The sequence below is a fragment of the Pseudorca crassidens genome, chromosome 11 (assembly GCF_039906515.1).
Source record: "Pseudorca crassidens isolate mPseCra1 chromosome 11, mPseCra1.hap1, whole genome shotgun sequence".
Taxonomy (NCBI): Eukaryota; Metazoa; Chordata; class Mammalia; order Artiodactyla; family Delphinidae; genus Pseudorca; species Pseudorca crassidens.
In genome coordinates, this window is record NC_090306.1 from 96,398,407 (window position 1) to 96,419,526 (window position 21,120).

General features: G+C 56.9%; 1 protein-coding gene across 8 annotated transcripts in view; it reads right to left on the bottom strand.

Annotated features, from left to right (window-relative positions):
- Nucleotides 1-969: 969 nt before the first annotated feature.
- Nucleotides 970-21,120, bottom strand: part of CSNK1E (casein kinase 1 epsilon) — a 30,167-nt gene continuing 10,016 nt past the window's right edge. For 5 of the 8 annotated variants that reach the window (XM_067698084.1, XM_067698080.1, XM_067698082.1 and 2 more), the window contains exons 3-11: nt 12,762-12,872; nt 12,472-12,620; nt 10,910-11,138; nt 9,719-9,889; nt 8,273-8,421; nt 3,945-4,137; nt 3,706-3,845; nt 3,045-3,107; nt 970-2,154 (exon numbers count right to left, since the gene is read on the bottom strand). In XM_067698084.1, coding sequence (XP_067554185.1) covers nt 3,075-3,107; nt 3,706-3,845; nt 3,945-4,137; nt 8,273-8,421; nt 9,719-9,889; nt 10,910-11,138; nt 12,472-12,620; nt 12,762-12,872 — 1,175 coding nt within the window. In that variant the 3' untranslated portion in view covers nt 970-2,154; nt 3,045-3,074. Of the gene's footprint in view, nt 2,155-3,044; nt 3,108-3,705; nt 3,846-3,944; nt 4,138-5,753; nt 7,458-7,553; nt 7,658-8,272; nt 8,422-9,718; nt 9,890-10,909; nt 11,139-12,471; nt 12,621-12,761; nt 12,873-15,315; nt 15,337-21,120 lie in introns of those variants that run through there. The other 3 variants (XM_067698087.1, XM_067698086.1, XM_067698088.1) reach the window with 3 other exon arrangements.

Genomic DNA, 21,120 nt, shown 5'->3' on the forward strand with positions numbered 1-21,120 from the left:
CGCCCACAGTTGGTAACATCACACTGTTTGGTGTCAGATGGGAGGGGCTAGGAATCACCAACTACACTGTCACCCTGCTCCAACGCAGGTCTCCCTGTGGTTCACTGCCTACAATGCAGGGCCCTCTGGCATCTCCTGGTGGTTAAGAATAAGGACCCACCTTTGCCTCAGCCTCACAAGGAGGGCCAGAAGGAGACCCTTTACCAGGCCTGAGCCAGGCTGTGGGGTCATAGGGTCTTCGAACGCCAGCACTGGAAGGGACCTGAATTATGAGGGTTTTGAGCGATGCCCAGGACTTACAAGCGGTCTCTCTGAGCCCTCCACCCCCTCCCCAGGCTGAGCTGTTGCCTGTGAGTGGAGATCGTGGCAACAGTGGCTTCTGGGTTAACGAATGAGAAGCAGGGAAGTAATGTGTGCTGGATAAACATGGACTGCTAGACAAATTCTTGTATAAGCTGGCCAGACAAAGGCAGCCAAGGCTGAGGGCTGTTCCTTTATCAAAGCTTGGCTGAAGGAACTGCCCAGGCTCATCTGTGGCACAGGTGCCATTGGACCCAGGAGAGCTGTGGTCTTGGGCAAGTTACTTTACGTTCACACTGTTTCTTCATCTGAAGGCAGGGAGATTAACACCTAACTCAGAATTAACGGCTAAGATAACTCAGAATTGTGGATAAGATCATGTGAAGAGCGTTTTGAACTTTCCTATTCAGTGTGGTCCTGGGCTGTGGACATCACCTGGAACTTGTTCGGATGCGGACTCTCAGGCCCCACTCCAGCCCTCCTGAGTCAGAAGCTGCTTTTTTTAACGAGGTCCCCAGGTGGTTTGTGTGTGGTCTTTGAAGCACAGGGTTAAAACAGTCCCAGGGAGGTACCAAGTACTCCCCGGTGTCCTCAGCCGTCCCCGGCTCCCAGGTCTGCTGGACAGAAGCCCCCAGAGCAAAGAGGTGGGTGGACCAAGGGCTGCCCATGTCACTTTATCCTTTTCTACTTTATTACTTCAAATTAACAACCACAATAAAGCTCAAAAAAGTCCAATATTTACACAGGAAAAAAGTACAAAATTCCCCCCAAAGTTCATCAGTATTTTTTTTGTTTTTTAAATTACAAAGTAATAAAAAGCTTTGCTCTTTAATTAAAAAAAAAGAAAAAGAAAATAAAGGGGAAACAGAGGTAAATAAATTAGGAAATACACACATGGAAAAAAACAAACAAAAATAAAGTAAAAACGAGTGTTAACTAGGCAGGATGGATAAATCCAGTGCCCAGGCCTGACCCCAGGTGAGTGTCAGGACCAGGGAATTAATGTATAACCCAGGAGCCAGATGCCTTCTGGAAGGAGTCTCCACAGACTCTGCCCTAAGACCAGAAAAGGGGGACCACAGGCTGATGACAGTCTCAGGGGTCGGTGGTGTCAAAGACCCTCTGTGCCCTCCTTGAGGGACATGGAGGTCACCGCCCACCCCCATGTCCTCGTCAGGGGCATGAGAACACAAAGTCGGCCTGGCAGGTGGGCGGCACATCTGCTGTCCTGGGAGATACAGGTCAGATACATACACACACGCCCACAAGGACTCCTGGCCCCCCTGCCTCACCACCCCCTCCTCAAGGTCTCTGTGGACAGGCAAAGAAGGGACCCAAACGCTGAGGGGGGCACTGGCAAAAGCCCAACACAGAAAGTCGGCGGCCGTCATCTCAGGGGGGTGGGGCTGCACACGTCTCCCGTGGTCCCAAGGCTCATGGATACCCAGTGGGACCTGCCTCTGACCAACCAATCCATTCCCCCAGCTCCTCAGGCCACCTCCTGAGGGCCCGTGAGGACCTGCTGCAGCTCCAGTGCAGAAGTGTCCCCCTCCCAGCCATGTCAGGCGGCGGCCGTGGCAGGGCCGTGGCGTCCGCCAAGTGGAGCCTGATGTCTGGGAGCGCTTGGCAGCCTGAAGGCTGTGGGCAGCGGGAAGTGCGAAGGGACGAGGATCCTCTATGCCGAGGGCATCCCATCTTCTTGCCATTGGCAAAAAAAGAAAAAAAAAAGAAAAAAAAAAGACTCGAAATAGAATCCATCGTTGGTTTTGTGCTGGGTTTTGTTTCTTTTTGTTCGAGTGGTTTTTTTTTCCCCATCTTTTTGTTGTTTTTTTAAAAGAAAATACAGTGAAGACACTAGAAAGGGGGAGAGAGAAGACAGATCAGGTGCACATCTGCCTCTGGCCGCCCATCTGCCAGCGGCCTTCAGCTCCTGTCTTCCTGCCCCCGAGGCTTTGAGCTGGTCCCTCTCTGGGGCACAGAGTAGGTGCTCCACTTTCACAGAAAAGACACAGAGCCTCCCTCCCTCCTTTCGGTGAGCAGCCAACCCCCAGCCACACATCTGCCCCACCCTGCCACGGATGGACTGGTTCCTGGGCCTGGGGTCTGACGAAGGTCAACTCCGATTTATGCCCCAGAGCTACCTGTGGAATACATTTCCAAAAAGCAGATCGTACTCAAGATGTCCTGGTGCGAGGTCAAGCCTGTGAAATGTAAGCCGCTGCCGGCCATGTACATGTTCCCCAGGGAGCTCCGACATCCCCCTACGTACCGCCAGAGGAGCCCCAAGCGGGTTCCCAAGCGGGGCCCGAGTGCAGAGCTGCGACATCCCACCTCAAGGCCTCGGGCAACCACAAGTTCCATGGAGGCCCACGCTAGCCAGAGGGCCTCTCCTGGGCTTGCGGAGCCGCCAAGGGCCTTCTCTGACAGCAGATAAACTCCTGAGTACAGGGCCCTGTCTTACGCGCTCTGCATGAACGAAGCGTTTAACGGCCCAGAGGCTGGGACAAGGCTAGAGCCCTGGGGAAGGTCGCGGTGTGGGGCCCCGGGCTCAGTCCCTGCTACCAACCTTCCAGAATAGTTAAGGCAAAGCGGGGATGGAGGACTGCCCCACGCAAGAGGGAGTTTTCCAGCAGAAGTTAGCTGGCGTGGGCCGGGCCCGCTCAGCGCACACACTGGGCTCCTCCAGGGGGCCGTGGGCGTTTCCAGACCTGACGGGGCTACGTCCGCAGCAGACATCGGCTCACCTAAGCAAATACTGGTCCGCTGGTGGCTCCTCACTTCCCGAGGTGGTCAAATGGCACGCTCGTCTTTGGGAAGGGAGGCAGAAAGGTGGGAGGGGTGAGCTGCTGGCCACGGCACTTCGGCAAGTCTCTCCCCACCGTGGAGCCCCACCCCCAACCCAAGCCCCTCAAGCCAAGGGCAGGGGTACGTGATCTCAAGGACCCAGGATGCCTCTGTTTTGTAAGACAAGAACCCTGCCCCCAGCGGCAAAGCAGCTGCTCAAGGCCACACGTGAATGGAGCCGCTGGACTCCCAGCCTGTAGCCTGTCCTGCTGAGACTCCTCCACCATAGGCAGGAGGCCCAGAGCAGGTCTCCTGCCCACCTCTGCCGGACCCCTTCCCTGGGCAACCCCGGATTCCCCCTTCCCAACTTCCCTAGCCCAAACATGGCCCCTAAGTGGGGCCAGCCGACAGGGTCCACCCATCCCTCCATCCTGTGCTGACCGGGACGGCGGGGGCTCGCTGATGGCAGGGACCACGAGCCCCTCCTCTGTGAGCGCCCCGCCGCCCACGCAGGCTGGGCCCCTGGCAGAGGGCTGGGTTCCAGCTCTACCGCCTGCTGGGGCGGTTACCTCTCCTGGCTCGGCTGTGAGGCACAGAAGGGCTGGCGTGAGGGCAGCTCACCTGTGAGGCTGAAATCCGGGAGACCTCTTGCCGCCCAGTGAGGTCGGAGGACGAGACGTTGGCGGGTGCGCCCCTGTGTAGCCTCATGCTCACCTTCCTCTCTCTGTCGACCCGTGAGATCGCTCTGGGAGAAGTATTGCCTGGAGGGCGAAGAGGGGGGAAGCTGCCCTCAGCACCTGGGGCCCCGGCCGCCCCGCGCCCCCGCCGGGCCCCGTGCGCTGCCCAAGGTGTCTGCTCACCAGCTTGCTGGATGCGGGAGGCAGGGGTGGAAGCTACAGGCTCGGCCGCACTGCGGAGCCGACTGGCGGTGGCCCCAGTGGGCGGGCCAGGGGGCAGGGCCCGGGTGGCGGACCCCCGGAGCTGCCCCATCCTCTCCTCGCGCTCGTGCTCTCGCCGCTCCCGGTCCACGTCCTCGGGGTTCCGGGCTGCACCCTGTGGGTGTGACATGAGACCTGGTCAGCCCTGCGAGGTCAGCGTGCTCCGGGATCTGGCACTCCCTCGGGGTCAGAGCGGGGGGAGGCAGGCCAGGTGGGCGTCTTGGGGAAGTGGCATCTCAGAAACCCTCTGGTCCGACCTCCTCCCCACAAAGCAGGAAGCCCAAGAGACCTGGAAATGACCCATGATCACACCGCACAGAGAAACAAAGCCACACAACTGCCCGGAAGGAGGAAGCTGGGCCCGAGGGGCAGAGGGAGGTCGCGTGCCCCAAGACAACCAAGGGTACTCCGTGGCCCCCCCAACCTGGGTCCCCTCCGTATACAGAGGGGCCCCAGCTCCTCAAGGTTTCCAAATACAGCAGGGCAGGTGTTCAGAGGCCCAGAGAGAGAGTTACAAGGCTGGCTGGAGGTGGGGCCAGGCTCAAACCAGGCTTCCCAGTGCCTAGCAAGGAAATCTTTTCAAAGGGCTGTTCTTCCCCTGCCCCTGGACCTGGCAATGGCTTCTGGCAGGTGCTGTGGGGACCACAACCAAGAGGCCCAGGGGACCCGCACAGATGCTGCCTGCCTTGCGATGGGAGCTGGAGAAGGAATGGGCTAGATGCCCCATGGAAGAAAAAGAGGCCCAGCAGGCAGGCTGTGGCAGAAGGGGTGCCTGAGCCCCTGGGGGCTCTGCCGTCTGGCCACGGCCACCCCCAGTGCAGGAGGAAAGGAGGAAGGCCCAGAGAGGAGTGCGGCATGGGAGCGGCGCCTGGCCGCGTCACCTAGTTGGTCCTGGGGTCGTCCACAGGGAAGGGCGGGGGCTGGCATGAGGGGGGCCGCATCTGCGGAGAGACCTGCAGGCTGAGTTGGGGGCCTGCTCACGGGCCACGGGGTGCGGGCTCCTGCAACCCTGTCTCTCCCAGAGAACTGGCGGAGAAGGCCCTGCTGTCCTTGGGAGATGGGGTAGGGGTGGCCCTTTGACTTGAAGCAATTCCGGGAGATAGTGGCTGGGAATCAGAATGATCCCTGAATCCTACTGAAGAACCGAGGCCCAGAGAGGCCTCAGGACCCTCCTGGGGCCACACAGCTCAGAGCAGAGCTGGGGTGTGAACCCAGGCTTCCGCCACCCAGTCCCGCTCTGCTCTCCGCACCCCCAGAGGACTTAGCAGAACATTCTAGGGATGCACATTCCCAGCCCTCCCACCCACAAGCCTGGAAGATGGAAGCACCAGGGCAGCATCTCCCGACCTCCACTCCTCACCCCGGGTTCCCACCCACTCAATTACAGACTGGCAAAGAGAATGTCCGGCCAGAAGCACAGCAAAACCTATGATATGAGCTGCAGCAGCCACTCGTTGAACATCCCATCCCATGGGCAGAGGGCACATCAACCCCACAAGGCAGGTATGAACTCACTCCCTGGTGGGAGAAACTCGGGCTCAGTGAAGCCAAGGGATTCACTCAGAGGTGCACAGCCCAGGGGCCGTGGATGAGCGGAGGGCTGGAGCCCCTGCCCTTTGTGGCCTCAGGAGGCTCAGGCCAACGGCAGGCTCAGGCCTGCGGCAGGCTGAGGTGAGCTACTCTCTCCATTTCCAACCAACCCAAGTGATGCCTCAAGAAACGCACACCAGGGAGGTCTCTCGGCTTTTTATTTGCCCATGTGAAAACACAAAAAGGTCAACATCAGAGTCACACAAGCATTCACCAGTGTCGTATGGACCCCTGTCCTTGGCTGTGTCAAGTTTCCCCCTGGCCAGCTAGTTAGACCTCGGAACACAGTGGCTCTGTGTGCTGAGAGCAACATCCCAGGCTCCAGGTATCCGGGGATTCCAGGGCCCTGATGCCAAACGATACGAGGCGGCCACTCCAAGGAGGGAAGTTCTCAGTCAAGGGCAGGATCCTTCCCATGGAAGAGTCTGCGGCCCACGGCGTCCAGCATGGTGTCCAGTCTGCTGGTAGGTGCTGATGAAGGTTTCTTGCAGCGGGGAAGGGGTGATGTGGGAGGGGCTTGGTCTCGAGGTGAAAGTGTGGAAGGTCTCCATCACGTGTCTGCAGATACTTCTGCCAGGGGCAGCGGAGGCGGTTGAGCTCACTCCAGTGGTGATGGGGTCAAAGGTGCCCGATTATCCAGTATGATGGCCCTCAAGTCAGAGATCGGGGCAGGATAAGGCTGTTGGCGCCTTTGCTCAGCTTCTGAGTCCAGGGCCTGTCTCTAAGGGAATCCCAGGAAGGGGTCAGCGTGCCAGCAATGGGTGGAGCGCGTGCTCCCGGCCTGGTTTGAGGCGAGATCTTGTCGGCTGGATGGTCCCACGAGCAGCTGTGTGAGGAGCCATCTGGAGTAGCAGGTCCCACAGACCTTTCTGTGATGATGGGTATGTTCACATCCGCCTTGCTGGGCATGGCAGCCGCTAGCCAGCCGCTTGTGGCTCCTGAGGACTTTAAATGTGCCAATTGCAGCTGAGGAAGTACGTTTTCAGCTTTAATTAATTTTAATTAAAAATTAGCCACACGTAGCCAGTGGCTACCACGTTGGAGGGCACAGGCCTGGACGATTCAAAATCCATTCCTGGAGCTATACCGAGAAAAGGGCCAAACTCAGCCCAGAACCAGGCCCAGGAATGGCTTTCTACATGGATGAGCGGGTGCCCAGTGCGCTGAGCAGTGCCCTGGGGCGAGAAGAGCTGGCCCCGGGCCCTCAGCTGTGCTCCCAGCCGGAAGGTCTGGGGTGAAAGGTGCCCCACTGCCCATCTCTCACCCCTGGGGCCCTTCGGCCTGTGGGACCCCCCACCTCTGCCCCACTCCTTAGGGAACAGTACCAGGCCACTGTTTGAGAGCCAGAGGGAGGAGGGGCACAAGACCAAGTGCCGATCCCAGCGTCCTGGAGAACAAGGCCTCGGTCCTGAGCATCTGGTGGGGCAGGCCGAGGGCACCCACCAAGAGGCACGCCACGATGGAACGCAGTACAGGTAGCGGCGTTTAATGAGTTCAGGTTCGATACAGAGGCCACCGACAGGGTCCGGTTGAGGCTGCTCCTGGGGCCCATTGCCACCAGGCCCCTCCAGGGCAGTGAACATCGTCCCTCCTTCAGGCTCTGTTCATCAGGCAGCCGATTTGTCCCCAAGAATCTCGCAGCAGGGCCTTCTCCATCATGCCTCTCCACTGTACTCCCACCATGCCAAGGGATGTCTCCTTGGGCCTAGCCCCGGTGGGCTCAGGCACACCCGGGGATGTCAGAACTGGGGCCCTGAGGTCCAGACCACAGGCCAGGAGTGTGGGGCGGGCAGCTCCTCCATGGGCCTATCTGGAGGGTCCTGGGTGCCCAGGGGTGCCAGGCACCTGGAAGGGACAGAGAGAGCACAGCAGGGGCTCAGCCTCTTGTGCTCACCCCGCTGAGCAGTACGTCTTGGAGGCCAGGTCTTGGAGGGTCCTTACCAGTACGTGGGTGGGTACATGGACCCGGCACAGGCACAGGGGCGGGGCCTGGGCAGTGCAATAGCGTCGCTGTCACGGGGCTGAGCCTGGCTCGAGGAAGCCCCCTTTTCCAGAAGAGATGGGAAACAAGACATAGGATTTCACAGATTCCGGAGCTCTAGGCCCAGCTGACTACAACAGTTCTCCCCACCCCACCCGCAAGACTCTTGAGAGAGAGAGAGAGAGACAGAGACAGAGACAGAGACAGAGACAGAGAGAGGAGGCGCCTAGCAAGACCCAGGGTCCCATGACCAGGAAGAAGGAAACCACAATGAAGGGGTCCAGGCAGGCCAAGGGGGCCTCAGTGAAGGCCGCCACCTGGGAGGTACAGAGCAACAAAAGCAGGATGGTGTAGGCCACGATCAAGACAGCAGGGGGGCCCACCAGCACCATCTGGGCCCCACCCATCCAGGCACCCAAGATGGACTCAAGGCCCAAACAGGCCCTCTTGGGTGTGGTGGGAGGTGGTGCCCGCCTGGGCCCCGCTGACCGCAGCAGCACGTGCCGTCAGCACAGATGACGCTGGAGTGGGAGGAGAACGGGGGCTCCGGGACCCCGGTGACGTCACCTGCACTGTCCGGCTCATAGCTCCCATCTTCCGGGAGCCCCACCCGCTACGGGGTCACGTTGGCTTTCCCAATCCAGTCCCCCAAGCCCGCCTCGGCCTCCAGGTGACTCACGAATTTGAGCATGTTCCAGTCGAAGACATAATCATAGGAGAAGCCCTGACGGTGGAAGAGGTTGCGGAAGAGCTGGCGCAGGTAGGAGTAGTCGGGCTTGTCGTCGAACCGCAGCGAACGGCAGAAGTTGAGGTATGTTGAGAACTCAGCTGGTGGAGGGGACAGAAGGTGTCACCATGAGGCCCGTGTGCCCCCAGGGCCCCCAACAGCCGGCGGAGTCCCACCCAGCCACCGTCCCTACAGATACTGCTGGTCTAAGAGGGGTCAAGACAAGGTCCAAGAGGCCGTCCTCCCTACAACAATCTATGAACTTCAGACTGTCAAGAGCCCGATGGGAACTCTAGGCCACAGGAGGAGAACTTCCATTTCCTCCTCTGAAAATCAGAGGCAAGAGAGGACCCTTGTGAGACAACAGGAAATATATATATTGGTTCCTGCCCCTGGGCCCCTAAAGCCCTTGTACCTGCCTAGGTGGTAAGAGCAGTAGGAGCACCTTTTGCTCTAAGGAGGAGACTCTGGGTTAGGGCTCCCGGATGGGGGCAGGTCAGCAGAAAGACCAATCCATGATCAGAAGCTTGGAATTTCCAGCCCTCAGCCCCACCCACTTCTCTAGAGAAGGGAGAGGGGCTGGCAATGGAGTCAATGATCACCCGTGCCGACGTGATGAAGCCTCCATAAATATCCCAATAGCATGGGGTTTGGAGAGCTTCCCAGTTGGTGAACACATCCACATCAGGAGGGTGACACCCCCCAACTCCACGCACAGAAGCTCCTGCTTTCGGGACCCTCCCAAACCTCACCCTACCTATCTCTTCCACTGGCTGTTCATCTGTATCCTTTACCACATCCTTTAATAAACTGGTAAACAAGTAAGTGCTTCCCTGACTTCTGTGAGCCCAATTAATCAAACCCAAGGAGGGAGTCATGGGAACCTCAGGTTTATTTATAGCCCATCAACCAGACGCACAGGTGGCAACCTGGACTCGTGACCGGCATCTGAAGTGTGGTGGGGACAGCCTTGTGGGACGGAGCCCTTACCCTGTGGGATCTGACACTACCTCCAGGGAGATAGTGTCGGAACTGAGTTAAACTCTAGGACACCCGGCTGGTGTCAGAGAATGGCTTGCTGAGGGGAAAAGAACCCCAGACCTTTGGTGACCAGAAGTGTCAGAAGTGAGGTGTTCCGTGAGAGTAGTGAAGGAGACTCCCAGGAAGAGGAAGGTCCGGAGTTCTTCCTGACATTCAGCCCTTACGAGGTGAGGTCGGAGTGTGGGTTGGGGACACTCGCTATTTACCAGCCAGGCCTCCTAGCTGTGCCTGAACAGTGGCAGAGCCTGTGATTGACGTTCTGGTGCCAGGCAGTGGTAGCCCAGGACAGGCTCGTCTGCCCCTCAGAAGGGGCCTCAGGGGTCCCAGGCTAACCACCTGCCCCACTGGGCTACTCACAGGGGTAGCCTTTGCAGAGGACCTCAATGGGCGTCGACATCTTCTTCTCGCTGATCCGCTCGTACTTCTGGCGCTTGGTGGCCGCTTTGAGGCCCTGCCAGGGCAGGGAGCCCAGGTTGAAGTACATGAGCACGTAGCCCAGACTCTCCAGGTCATCTCGACGGCTTTGCTCTGCAGAGTCAAGGACGAGGTGAGGGGCAGGGTCCACTCGGGCTCCCGGCTGGCGGGAGTCAGGACCCCTTTCTCCAGGACATGCTCCTTGATTGAGGGGAACGACCCCCCCCGTGCACCCAGCACGAGCCCCCCCTTGTCACATGCTGGCTTGCTGCAGCCCCACTACGAACAGGCACTGTTATCACCCCCTTCTACAGAGAAGGGGCCCGAGGCTGAGCTTTTCCAACACAACCTAGGCCTAGTTTTTCCAGCTCAGGCTCTCATTCATTCAGCAACTATGCAGTAGGCACCCCGGGGCCTTCTTGCCTGGCCCACCCTGCGGATAAGGCTCGAGCAGTGGCATCAGACAGGGCTGGGGTCAGTTCTGACTTTGGCACTTGCTAAGCTGTATGACCTTAAGCGACCTGTGTCACACGGTGAGCCAGCATTCCCCACACGTAAAAATGAGGAAACAGGGCTTCCCTGGTGGCGCAGTGGTTAAGAATCCGCCTGCCAATGCAGGGGACACGGGTTCGAGCCCTTGTCCGGGAAGATCCCACATGCCACAGAGCAACTAAGCCCTTGCGCCACAACTACTGAGCCTGCGCTCTAGAGCCTGCGAGCCACAACTACTGAGCCCTCGTGCCGCAACTACTGAAGCCCGCGCGCCTAGAGCCTGTGCTCTGCAACAAGAGAAGCCACCGCAGTGAGAAGCCCGCGCACCACAACGAAGAGTAGCCCCCGCTTGCTGCAACTAAAGAAGGGCTGTGCACAGCAACGAAGACCCAAGGCAGCCAAAAGTAAATAAATAAATTTATAAAAAAAAAAAAATGGGGAAACAGCCTTGCGCACCAAGGCTGCTGCGGGGATGAGTAAGGCACGAGAGGGCGGGTGCTCAGCACCCCACAGCTCTTCCTGTGAAAGAGAAGACCTGCCTGTGCGGCCAGCCAGGGGAATAAACCCAGGCTGCAGAAGGAAAGCCAGGGTCCTGGCCAGCAGCCCGCAGGTGTACTCTGCTCCCGGGCCTCGCTCACTCACCGATGCCCAGGTGGGTGTTGATGGAGGCGTAGCGGGCAGTGCCAGTCAGGTTCTTGTTTTCCCGGTAGGGGATGTGCTGGTGGGTGCGGGCGTCCCGGTACTTCTTGGCCAGGCCGAAGTCAATGATGTACACCAGGTTGCCCTTCTTCCCCAGCCCCATGAGGAAGTTGTCGGGCTTGACGTCCCGGTGTATGAAGTTCTTGGAGTGGATGTACTCAATGCGGCTGATCTGGGGGAGGGGAGAGCAAGTCGTTCAGCACATGTTCCACAGAGGGGCTGGGGCTGTACAGATGGAAAACACATCCGTGGTCCCTGCCACGGGCCGGAGGGGAGGGCCAGATCAGTCTGCAATCACCATGTATGATGATTTCAAGGGTCGGGTCACGGAACGCTTCCTGGAGGAAGTGACAGTAGAGAGGAACTCTGAAGGAAGAGTTCATCAAGTTCGCTGTGACAAAGGAAAGAGAGCAAGGCAGGGAAGCGAATGGCAAGATCTAGAAATGAAGCCCAGAAAGGCATTCAGGCCTCACCTGCCTGGCTCTACACCACAGAGGACATGAGAGGCCCTCAAGGGACCAAAGAGGCATCTCGAAGGCTGTTCTGGCAACCAGACTGGGGGGAACAGGAGGACCAGTGAACCCTAAACTTGGCAGGGGTGACAGAGATGGAGCACACCGACAGGGAGCACACCGACAGGATTTGTCCCCTGGCTTCCAGAGGACACCAAAGTAAGGCGGACACACAGGCCCTTGTCTTCCTTTAAACAATGTGTTAGAAACTTAAATTAACATATAGGCACACAATAGGTCCTCTGGCAGGTTGGTGCCCTCCCTGGGCCTCAGGCTTCTGAGTATCTCCTAAACCCTTTTTGAGTCTCCCGTCCTATGAGAATCTGACAACCCTCCTCTGCACACACACATCTAGCCTAAAACTGGAGGATGTCTGCAGACGTTCTGGAGGGCAGCCACAGCTACAGACCCCTGTGTAACAAGATCTCCACGTATCATTCCAGGGCTAGAATTCTATGCTTTTTAAATTTTCTTTTCCTAAAATTTTCCTCCCTTGAACCTATAAAGGGATTGAGGACCTAAGCGTTGCTTGTCCGTGGGCTCCTGCTCTGGTCCAGGCACCGTGTGGCGTCCCAGGTGACCGCACAACAACCCAGCAAAGGGAAGACGCTCCTGAGGAGACTGAAGCCCAGCAGCTCACCTACGGTCACCCCACAGGGACAGGACCCAGGTCTGTGTGATCACAGGCTTTACGCTCACCTGAGGGCAGGGTCCCAGGCCTTGCCCGGAAGCCCAACCGAGCAGGTCTGGAGTGGAAACTGGGAACCTGCATTTTAATACCCCCTCCCTACCTACCCCCCAACTACGGCTGATGGTCAAGGTCCCGTGGTCCTGGTCCAGGAACCAGGCCCATCCTACGTCGCTGTCACTGCCTCCTGGCTCCAGCATCCTCCAGCTGGGTACCCAGGACCCACTGGCACGACGGGGCAGTGGAGGTTGGAAGGGAAGTTGGGAGCCCAGTCCCCAGCCCGAGTGGGTAGTTGGGGGACTCACCATCTGGTCGGCCAGGAGCAGCACCGTCTTGAGGCTGAACTTGCGGGAGCAGAAGTTGAAGAGGTCCTCGAGGCTGGGCCCCAGCAGCTCCATGACCATCACGTTGTAGTCTCCCTCGGCTCCGCACCACTTGATGGACGGGATTCCCACTGCGGGGGACGCAGGGCTGTCAGGGTCGGTCACTCCCCACCCCGCTCAGCCCCAGGGCCCCTCCCACGGGCGTGCGCAAGCACTTGCACAGGCACAGAGCTCCTCAGGCCCCGCCCCCTCCAGCCCCCTCCAGCCCTCACCTCCCCCCTGCATCATCTTGTAGAACTTGCTCTCGATGTGCAGCTGGGGGTGCTTCGTTTTCACACACTCGAGCTTGATGGCAACTTCTTCACCAGAGGCGATGTTGGCACCTGCCAGGGGCAAGGGACCGGGGTCACACTCAGCTGGGCAGGCAGCGTCAGACCAGGACCAACTAAGTGTCTGCCCCCAAGCAGCTCAGCGCCCCTTGGGGGAGGCTGTGCAGAGGGCCCGGCCCTGTATCCAAGGGAAGCGGAGGGACTGTGGGACACAGAGCAGGCACCCGACCCAGCCTGGGTGGGAGGGGAGAGCCAGAGCTGCAGCTCATGCCACGGGAAGGAGGTGAGGGCTATGGACCATTCAGAGAACCGGAGGCTGGGGCAGCAGGAAGGCTGGATGCGAGGGGGGTCAGGGCACAGCCGAAAAACGCTCACAGACCAGTAAGGGGAACTTCATCCTGGAGCGTGGGAGCTACTGAGGACTCCCGAGCTGAAGACAGGTAAGGTCACTGGGGTGTGGGGATGAGGAGGAGAGAAGGGAGGGGGGCAAGGCTGTCTCAAGAAAGACCCAAATCCCCGCTGCACCTGGCCTCAGTCTCCCCAGCTACAGTAAGGGGTGGGCTGACTTGGAGGGCTGGGGGCCAGGCTGAGAGGCTGGCTCCTTGGGGCCAAGCGGGACTGAGCTGCCACAACTAAACGGTGTAGTCTTAGCACACAGACAACAGAGAAAGTCCGGAGGAGGGCACGACGACTGGAAGAACTGAGGACAGGCAGGATAACGCCGGCACCTCAAATCAGGGGACGAGATGGGGCCATGCAACAAACGTCCTTGGAATAACTGGCATCTGGGAAAAAACAGCCCAGCTCACAGCACGCACCGGAAGTCCGAAGTGGAGCAAAATATAGTATGGGGGGGAAAATCGGAGTGTAAGTTGGCTCAGCCACTTCGGAAACCAGGTTGGCCTCTACCTGGCAAAGCTGAACACACACAAACCCTTGGCCAAGCCAGTCCACTCCCAAGTGTACGCCCTTCAGAACCGTGAGCACCGGGACGACACGAAGGACCTGCACAGCAACAAAGACCACAAAGTCCAGCACCAGAAGGACGGCTACAGGGTGGTGCAAGCGCCCCGGGGATGCCACAGGCAGTGGAAGGCATACACGATGGCTAAGCGGGTGGCTCTCAGCATCTGAACCCTGAGTGCAGACAGCAAGGAGCAGCACCGTTCACAAGAGCCAGAAGGTGGAGACACCTGAACGTCCATCAAAAGAGGCGTGGACAGCAGACTCTGCCTGTCCCTGAGAAGGAACGGCGCACTGACACATGCTGTGACATCAGTGAACCTTAAAAACACTACGCTCGGGCTTCCCTGGTGGCGCAGTGGTTGAGAGTCCGCCTGCCGATGCAGGGGACACGGGTTCGTGCCCTGGTCCGGGAAGATCCCACATGCCGCGGAGCGGCTTGGGCCCGTGAGCCATGGCCGCTGAGCCTGCGCGTCCGGAGCCTGTGCTCCGCAACGGGAGAGGCCACAACAGTGAGAGGCCCGCGTATCGCAAAAAAAAAAACAAAAAAAACAAAAAAAACAAAAAAAAATTACGCTCAGTGAATAAGTCACACACCGAAGGGCAAAGAAATACTGTCTGATTCCATTATATGAAATGCCCAGAACAGATGAATCCATGGAGACAAAGAGTAGACTGGTGGTTGCCACAGGCTGGGGGCAGGGGGAGATAGGACGGGCCTGCTTAATAGGTGCAGGGTTTTCTTCTGGGTGATGAAAACGTCTTGGAACTAGGTAGGGATGGCGGTCGCACAACACTGGGGCTGTACTAAATACCACTAACTTGTGTACTTTTAAAATGGTTAATTTTATGTTGTGTGAATTTCACCTCAATTTAAGGAAAAAAAAAAAAGAGGAAGGAAGAGACACAAGGATGCAAGCACAGTTCTAATTGTCTCAATTTCAAAACACACAACACTGAAATATATATAGTTTAGGGATATAAACATGCGATAAAACTAACAGAAGAGAATAACTTAAAATGTCAAGATAGTGCTTACCTCTGTTTGGGGGAAGCAGAGGGCGGGACGGGGTGGGGTGGGGTACCAGGGGCCTTCAAGGTGACAGGCATGTCCCCCTCCAACTGGGTGTTGGGAAGGATGCCTTATACCATGGACATGTTTTATACATTTAATAAAAAAGTAAAACAACGAGATGTTAGAAGAAAGGAGCACTGCCTTTTAATTTGGGGGTAGGCAAGGCTTTTTATCCTGACTTAAAATCCAGAAGCCATTAAAGAAAAAAAAAAAAAAAAAAGGCTCCCTTCCCTCCTCCAAAAAAACGAATCCCTCTCCACGGCAAAAACACCAGAAACAAAGTCCTAAGAAATAGTGCACACGCTTATCAATAGCAAAGAGCTTACATCACACTAATATACAGTGAGCACCCACAAAGCAGTAGGAAAAGGACCAGTGACTCCATAGGAAATAGGGTAAAGGATTCAAGCACACACTTCACAGAGAGAGAAAGAAATCATTAGTATAAAAATGGCTTACTCAGGGACTTCCCTGGTTGTCTAGCGGGTGAGACTCCGAGTTCCCAATGCAGACGGCCCGGTTTCGATCCTGGTCTGGGAACTAGGTACTGCAGGCATGCTGCAACTAAGTACCCCGAGTACCGCAACCAAGACCCAGAGCAGCCACAATAAGTGAACAAATAAATATTAACAGACCACGTCCACCCGAGCTGGCCTGCGCTCTCCGTGGGAGGGGTCGCTCCTCCCCAGCGGTCGCCGTGTGAACCGGGGAAGCCTGGCTGCAAGGCCTCTCGGCTTCCTTCAGCTCCCACTCTGGGGACTTTACTCGATACCCTCGCACAGTGCAAAATAAGGCCTGGACGAGGCTGTCCACTTAGGCTGTTTGCAACAGTAAAAGCTTGGAAACAACCCAAATGTCCAGCAGTGGGGACTGGTTAAATAAAGAAAGGCCCATGCATAAAACGGAACACAATGGAGAAAGAAAAGAGGAAGCTCTCTCGGTGCAGAAGTGGAAAGATCTCAAAGATACAGGAAGTGAAAAAGCAAAGTACAGAACAGTATGTATTATATGCTCTCCTTTCAGTGGTTAAAGAAAAAAGTGCGGAAACAATATGTATCTGTGTTTGTTTGTATCAACATAAAGAAACACTCAAAAGGAACATGAGAAACCAGTCAAGACGGGGCAGGGTTGGATGAGGACAGGAGGGGAAAAGGACACTTCTCTGATACCATGTTACGTCTTGTCATTTTTTTCAACACCTTTGTTGAGACATAATTCACATTCTACACAATTACTTCTTTAAAGTGTACAATTCAGTGGTTTTCGGTATATTCACAAGGTCATGTAACCAACACCACAATCAATTTTAGAACACTTTCACCATCCCCAAAACACCTGCATCTCTTAGGGGTCGCTCCCCATCTCCCCCAACGCCCCAGCTCTAGGCAACCACTAATCCACTTTCTGTCTCTATGGACGTGCCTACTCCTGATATTTCATATAAAGAGAATCATAGAATATGTGATCTTTTGTGACTGGCTTCTTTCACTTAGCATGTTTTTGTGTTTTGGTTTTTGGTTTTGTGTTTTCATTTCTGAACCACTTAAAAATAAAAAAAAGTGGATTCCCAAATCCAGTGAGCAATGGGAGAGAAAGTGCTTTGCAAACTGTAAAGTGCTTTTGACACGTCAAAACTCATCACTGGGGAGAGCCTCACACGTTTCCAGGCGACAGTGAGGATGGGGGTGGGGGGGAGCTGGGGCTCACTGCAGTCCAATGGCCATGCAGTGGGAGGAAAGGCTGCAAGGGCTCCTGCTGTGTGAGCAGGACCATCCCAGACCGTGGTCACAGCACGTGCAAAGGCCCGACAGGAGCGGGTGCAGTGAACGCTGGGTGGTCTGGTGCAGCTGGAGCTCGAGGTGGCTGAAGAAGACAGTGGAAGAGGTGAGTCGGGGGAGATGGGAAGGGGCTCAGATGCCAAGCTACGATCCTGGCCGTGAGCCTGAGACTCCAGGGGCACTGCTGACGCTCTGCTCTGGGGCAGTCCTGTGCACCGCAGGGTGTTTACCAGCATCCCTGACTCTACCCACTCGCTGCCAGCAGCACAGCCCCACGCTGAGGTGAAACAACCAACAATGTCTCCAGACCTTGCCGAACATCCCCTGTGAGACAAAATCTGGCCTCCCTCCCCTTGTTGAGACCCACTGGTGTATTAGAAAGGACTGGAGAGGACTTGAGGTGTGGAGGGGGTGGGACCCGGAAGGAGGCTGCTGCAATTGTCCGGTCGATGGCGGCCCCGCCCAGGCAGGGGGAAGAGACCAAGAGACACTGGATGATGCAGGGCCTTCAGCACTTATGACTCAGCAGATTGCGCAGGGAGCAGAGGTGCCCGGAGAACGCCCCTTCCCGAAATGGGGAGGTGGAGGGGAAAAGCCCTTTGTCCCCTTGAGCTCTTACACCATCCTGCCAGTACTACTGTTTGTATCATACGAGGAAACGGAGACACCAAAGGTCAATGACCAAATGCCACACAACTTCCCTGAACAGGGACCTAAGCTGTTAGGCAAAGGCTTCTGACCCCAAGCAACTGCTGGAAAGCTGTCACAGCTGCCTACGGGTCCCACCACCACCAGACCCCTGCACTGCCTCTGAACTCTACCAGGAAGCTGCCAGTCCTCTCTGACCTCCCTCACTTCTCACAACCACTGACCTGAGGCTCAGAGAGGATATGTAACTGGCCTGAGGTCACACAGAACTGGCTGGGGCAGAGCCAGGATCTGAAACTTAGTCTCTAGAACCCCTGCTTTTTTCTCTACTCCAGTTCCCTAGCATCTCATTCACTCAATCACCAGACGCATACCGAGCCCTGGGCCACCTGAGGCAGCCCCGCCCTGGAGGAGCTCAGCTCACCTTCTGTGGGAACAACAAAGGATAACTTTGATTAAGTGAAAAGTGCCAGGCAAAGGCGGCAGAGGTGGCCCCTGGCCCCTCGGAGAACGAGCAGCCCTGTCGGGGGACGAGCCAGTGTGGAAAACAAACTTGGACGTAGAGAAGGGCTCAGACCTGGCCAGCCCTAGAGGGTCTGGGAGCTCGGCAAGTTCTAGGTGGGGAGGGGGAGGATCAAGCTGAGGCGGGGGCTCACTCACAGACGGTACAATCGGGGGCCGGGCGGGACTGCAGGTGGGCAGTACCCACACCATCACCCCATCTGCAACTGAGGACCAGAGACTAAGAGGTCTAGAGAGCTCCTGAGGCACATGGCCAGCGGCTGGTAGAGTGGGTGGCACAGGCTCGGCCACTGCCGGACCCCATGCAGCCAAGGTGAGGCCCTACCAGAGCTGGCCCCGCACGATGCCGAGGGGAGAGGGAGGAGGCGCTGGAAGAGGAGTATAGGCCTTGCGGCCACATCCACAAATGTGCTCGCCTTCAGTCGATCCTGGAAAGCAGGGCCTGCAGGCCGCACCCAGCCCCACCTGCAGAGGCCATCTGGAGTCAGGCCCTGGCACTGGCACCAGTGACAAGAATGTGGCCAGAGCTTTGAACAAAGGGAGCCAGTGAGGCCAGCCGGGGAGGCCCTACAATCACTACCATCCCCACACCAGCGAGAGGGGCCCGGGAAGGAGCTGGCAGGACACTGCATCAGGCCAGGGTCCCCGAGGCCTGTGCAGCCAGCAGAGAACCAGCTCCCTACCCCCCAGCTCAGGCCCAAAAGGACCCAGTTCCTGACAGTAGCAAATCCTAACCAAGACTGAGGGTTGGGGGACAGACACAACATAAAAGCACCACTGCAGGGCCAAGCATGTGCAGTTTTTGCATGCTGTGATCTCACTACTTCTCACCACCCTGGAGGCCTCGCAACTCCATTTTACAGATGCGGAAGCCAAGGCTGGCAGAGGTCATCACTTGCTCAAGGGCATACAGTGAGGAAAAGAAACGCCAGTACCTAAACCCTGGTAGAATTTACTCCAAAGCCTGTACAAAGGGGAGTAAACCCGGACCTAGTTTTTAAAATGAACTAGATGGGGGCTTCTCTGGTGGCGCAGTGGTTAAGAATCCGCCTGGCAATGTAAGGGACATGGGTTCGAGCCCTGGTCCGGGAAGATCCCACATGCCGCAGAGCAACTAAGCCCGTGCGCCACAGCTACTAAGCCTGCGCTCTAGAGCCCGCGTGCCACAACTACTGAGCCCTCGTGCCACAACTACTGAGCCCTCGTGCCACAACTACTGAAGCCCGCGCGCCTAGAGCCCATGCTCCGCAACAAGAGAAGCCACCGCAATGAGAAGCCCACTCACCGCAACGAGGAGTAGCCCCCACTCGCCGCAACTAGAGAAAGCCCGTGCGCAGCAACTAAGACCCAATGCAACCAAAAATAAATAAATAAATATATTTTTTAAAAAATGAACTAGATGATTACTGGATAAACAGGAAGTACTGTCCCCAGCAAGGTCCCACCACAGGGACCAGGGACACTGACTTTCTGAATGACCTTGGGTTGCCCCTCCATCTATGGGCCTCAGTTTCCCTTCTGCAAAGAGAAGGCCTGGGGCTGGGTGTTGTCTAGCAGCAGGTATGCACCAGCCCAAAGCTGCCTCTCCCTGCCCTTTGCCCTCAAGCCAGTGGCTCCAGGCTTCAGTCCTGAGCCCAAAGCCTCCATGATAAGAGGGTCCTTTATACCCACCCCAATTTCACAAACAGTAAGGAGATGGGCACCCCCTTCACAGATGAGAATGCTGAGGCTCAGGGAGAGAGGCTGAGGCTCAGATCCCAGGTCACACAGCACATGAGAGATCGACTGGGGACCTGAACTTGCCCCCACATCCCCACCTTCTTCTCTCCTGCCATAAGTGAAGCCGCTTCACAGGCCTCTGCACGTCACAGCCCCCATTTCCTCATTCATTCATGTGAAGGGCCTTCACTGAGCCCCCACGTGCTGGGCGCTGGGGCGAGAAGGTGGACACAACCCAACGCCTCCCCGCCTCCCCCCAGAGGAGCTCAGAGTCACAGAGCAAACCTTTCAAACAGCTCCAGCCTGCACTGTTCCTTCCCTCTGTTCTGAGCTCTGCAGTGCTCACAGGAGGGTGATCTACTAGGTGTCTGACAATGACCTGCACATCTGGCTGGCACTTTACAGTTTACAAGATGATTTCCCACGCGCCCATTTCACTTGTGCCTCATGAAAGTCCTTCGTGGGCCAGGCAGCAGTATCACACAACCTTCACCAACCGCACAAAGCCAGGTCTGACGGCTCTCTCCCACGTTTTGTCCTCTACACTCTCACTCCCGTGGAGGCCTGTGGGTAGGAAGTTTGCCTTTTCTAGTTTGTTTGTTTGTTTGTTTTCTTTTCTTTTTTGGCCACGCCACACGGCTTGCAGGATCTTAGTTCTCCGACCAGGGATCAAACCCGCACCCTTGGCAGTGAAAGTGCAGAGTCCTAACCACTGGACCACCAGGGAATTCCCTGTCTTTTCTAGTTTTGGAGAGAAGCCTCGGTGGCCAACTTGATTGTGCCGCCCCCGTCTCAATGTGTGAAGCAGGGACAGCTCGGCACCATCTCTAGAGGCTGTTGTGAGGGAAGACGGCATTCAAACAGGGCCCAGCCCAGCCTGAGTACTGTGCAGAGAGTGTGGGCATACGTGTCCCCCTCCCCTCTGATGGGGAAAGGGCAGCTCACTGAGAAGCAGATTTCATACCCTAAGAGGGCAGGGACCCAGATCACTGAGTAAGAGAAACCCCCCGAGTTCTGAAGCAACAAGCATGGCACACTGACCTGTCAGTTTCCTCTGCCCAGGACAGAACTGACTTATTGTTCTTTTCCCAGGAGGGAAACAGAGGCACAGATGCTTCCAAGGGCACAGGGACAGGAATGGGGAGAAACCCCAGGGGCTGCCACCTTGCTCTAACAACTCCAATTCACGATTACCAACACAGTCTCTCCCCTCCAGACCAACGACTGCCAAGGAAGGGCCGCGCCCCCTGACTGTGCCCCCGCACCCCCAGGGCAGCTGAGAAAGGGGCATTCTCCTGGGTCAAGGACGGGGTGAGATGTCAGTGATTTGTTTAATCAACAAGAGAGCAAACTCAGACTTTCAACAGGAAGCGCATCCAGGGAGAGAGATCCTAAAAGCTAAGACCGACCCCCGCCCCAGCCCTGAGGTTGGCCCTGAGGTTACGGGGGAGCCTGCGTCATTCCGAAGCCTTCCTGGGCTGAATTCCAAGAGGCCGGACCACAGGGAGGGGGCCTAGCTGGGAGCAATCAGCTTGCTCAAGCCTCTTCTGTCCACCAGCATCCTTCCCCCAGGAGACAAGAGACAGGGGTGCTAACC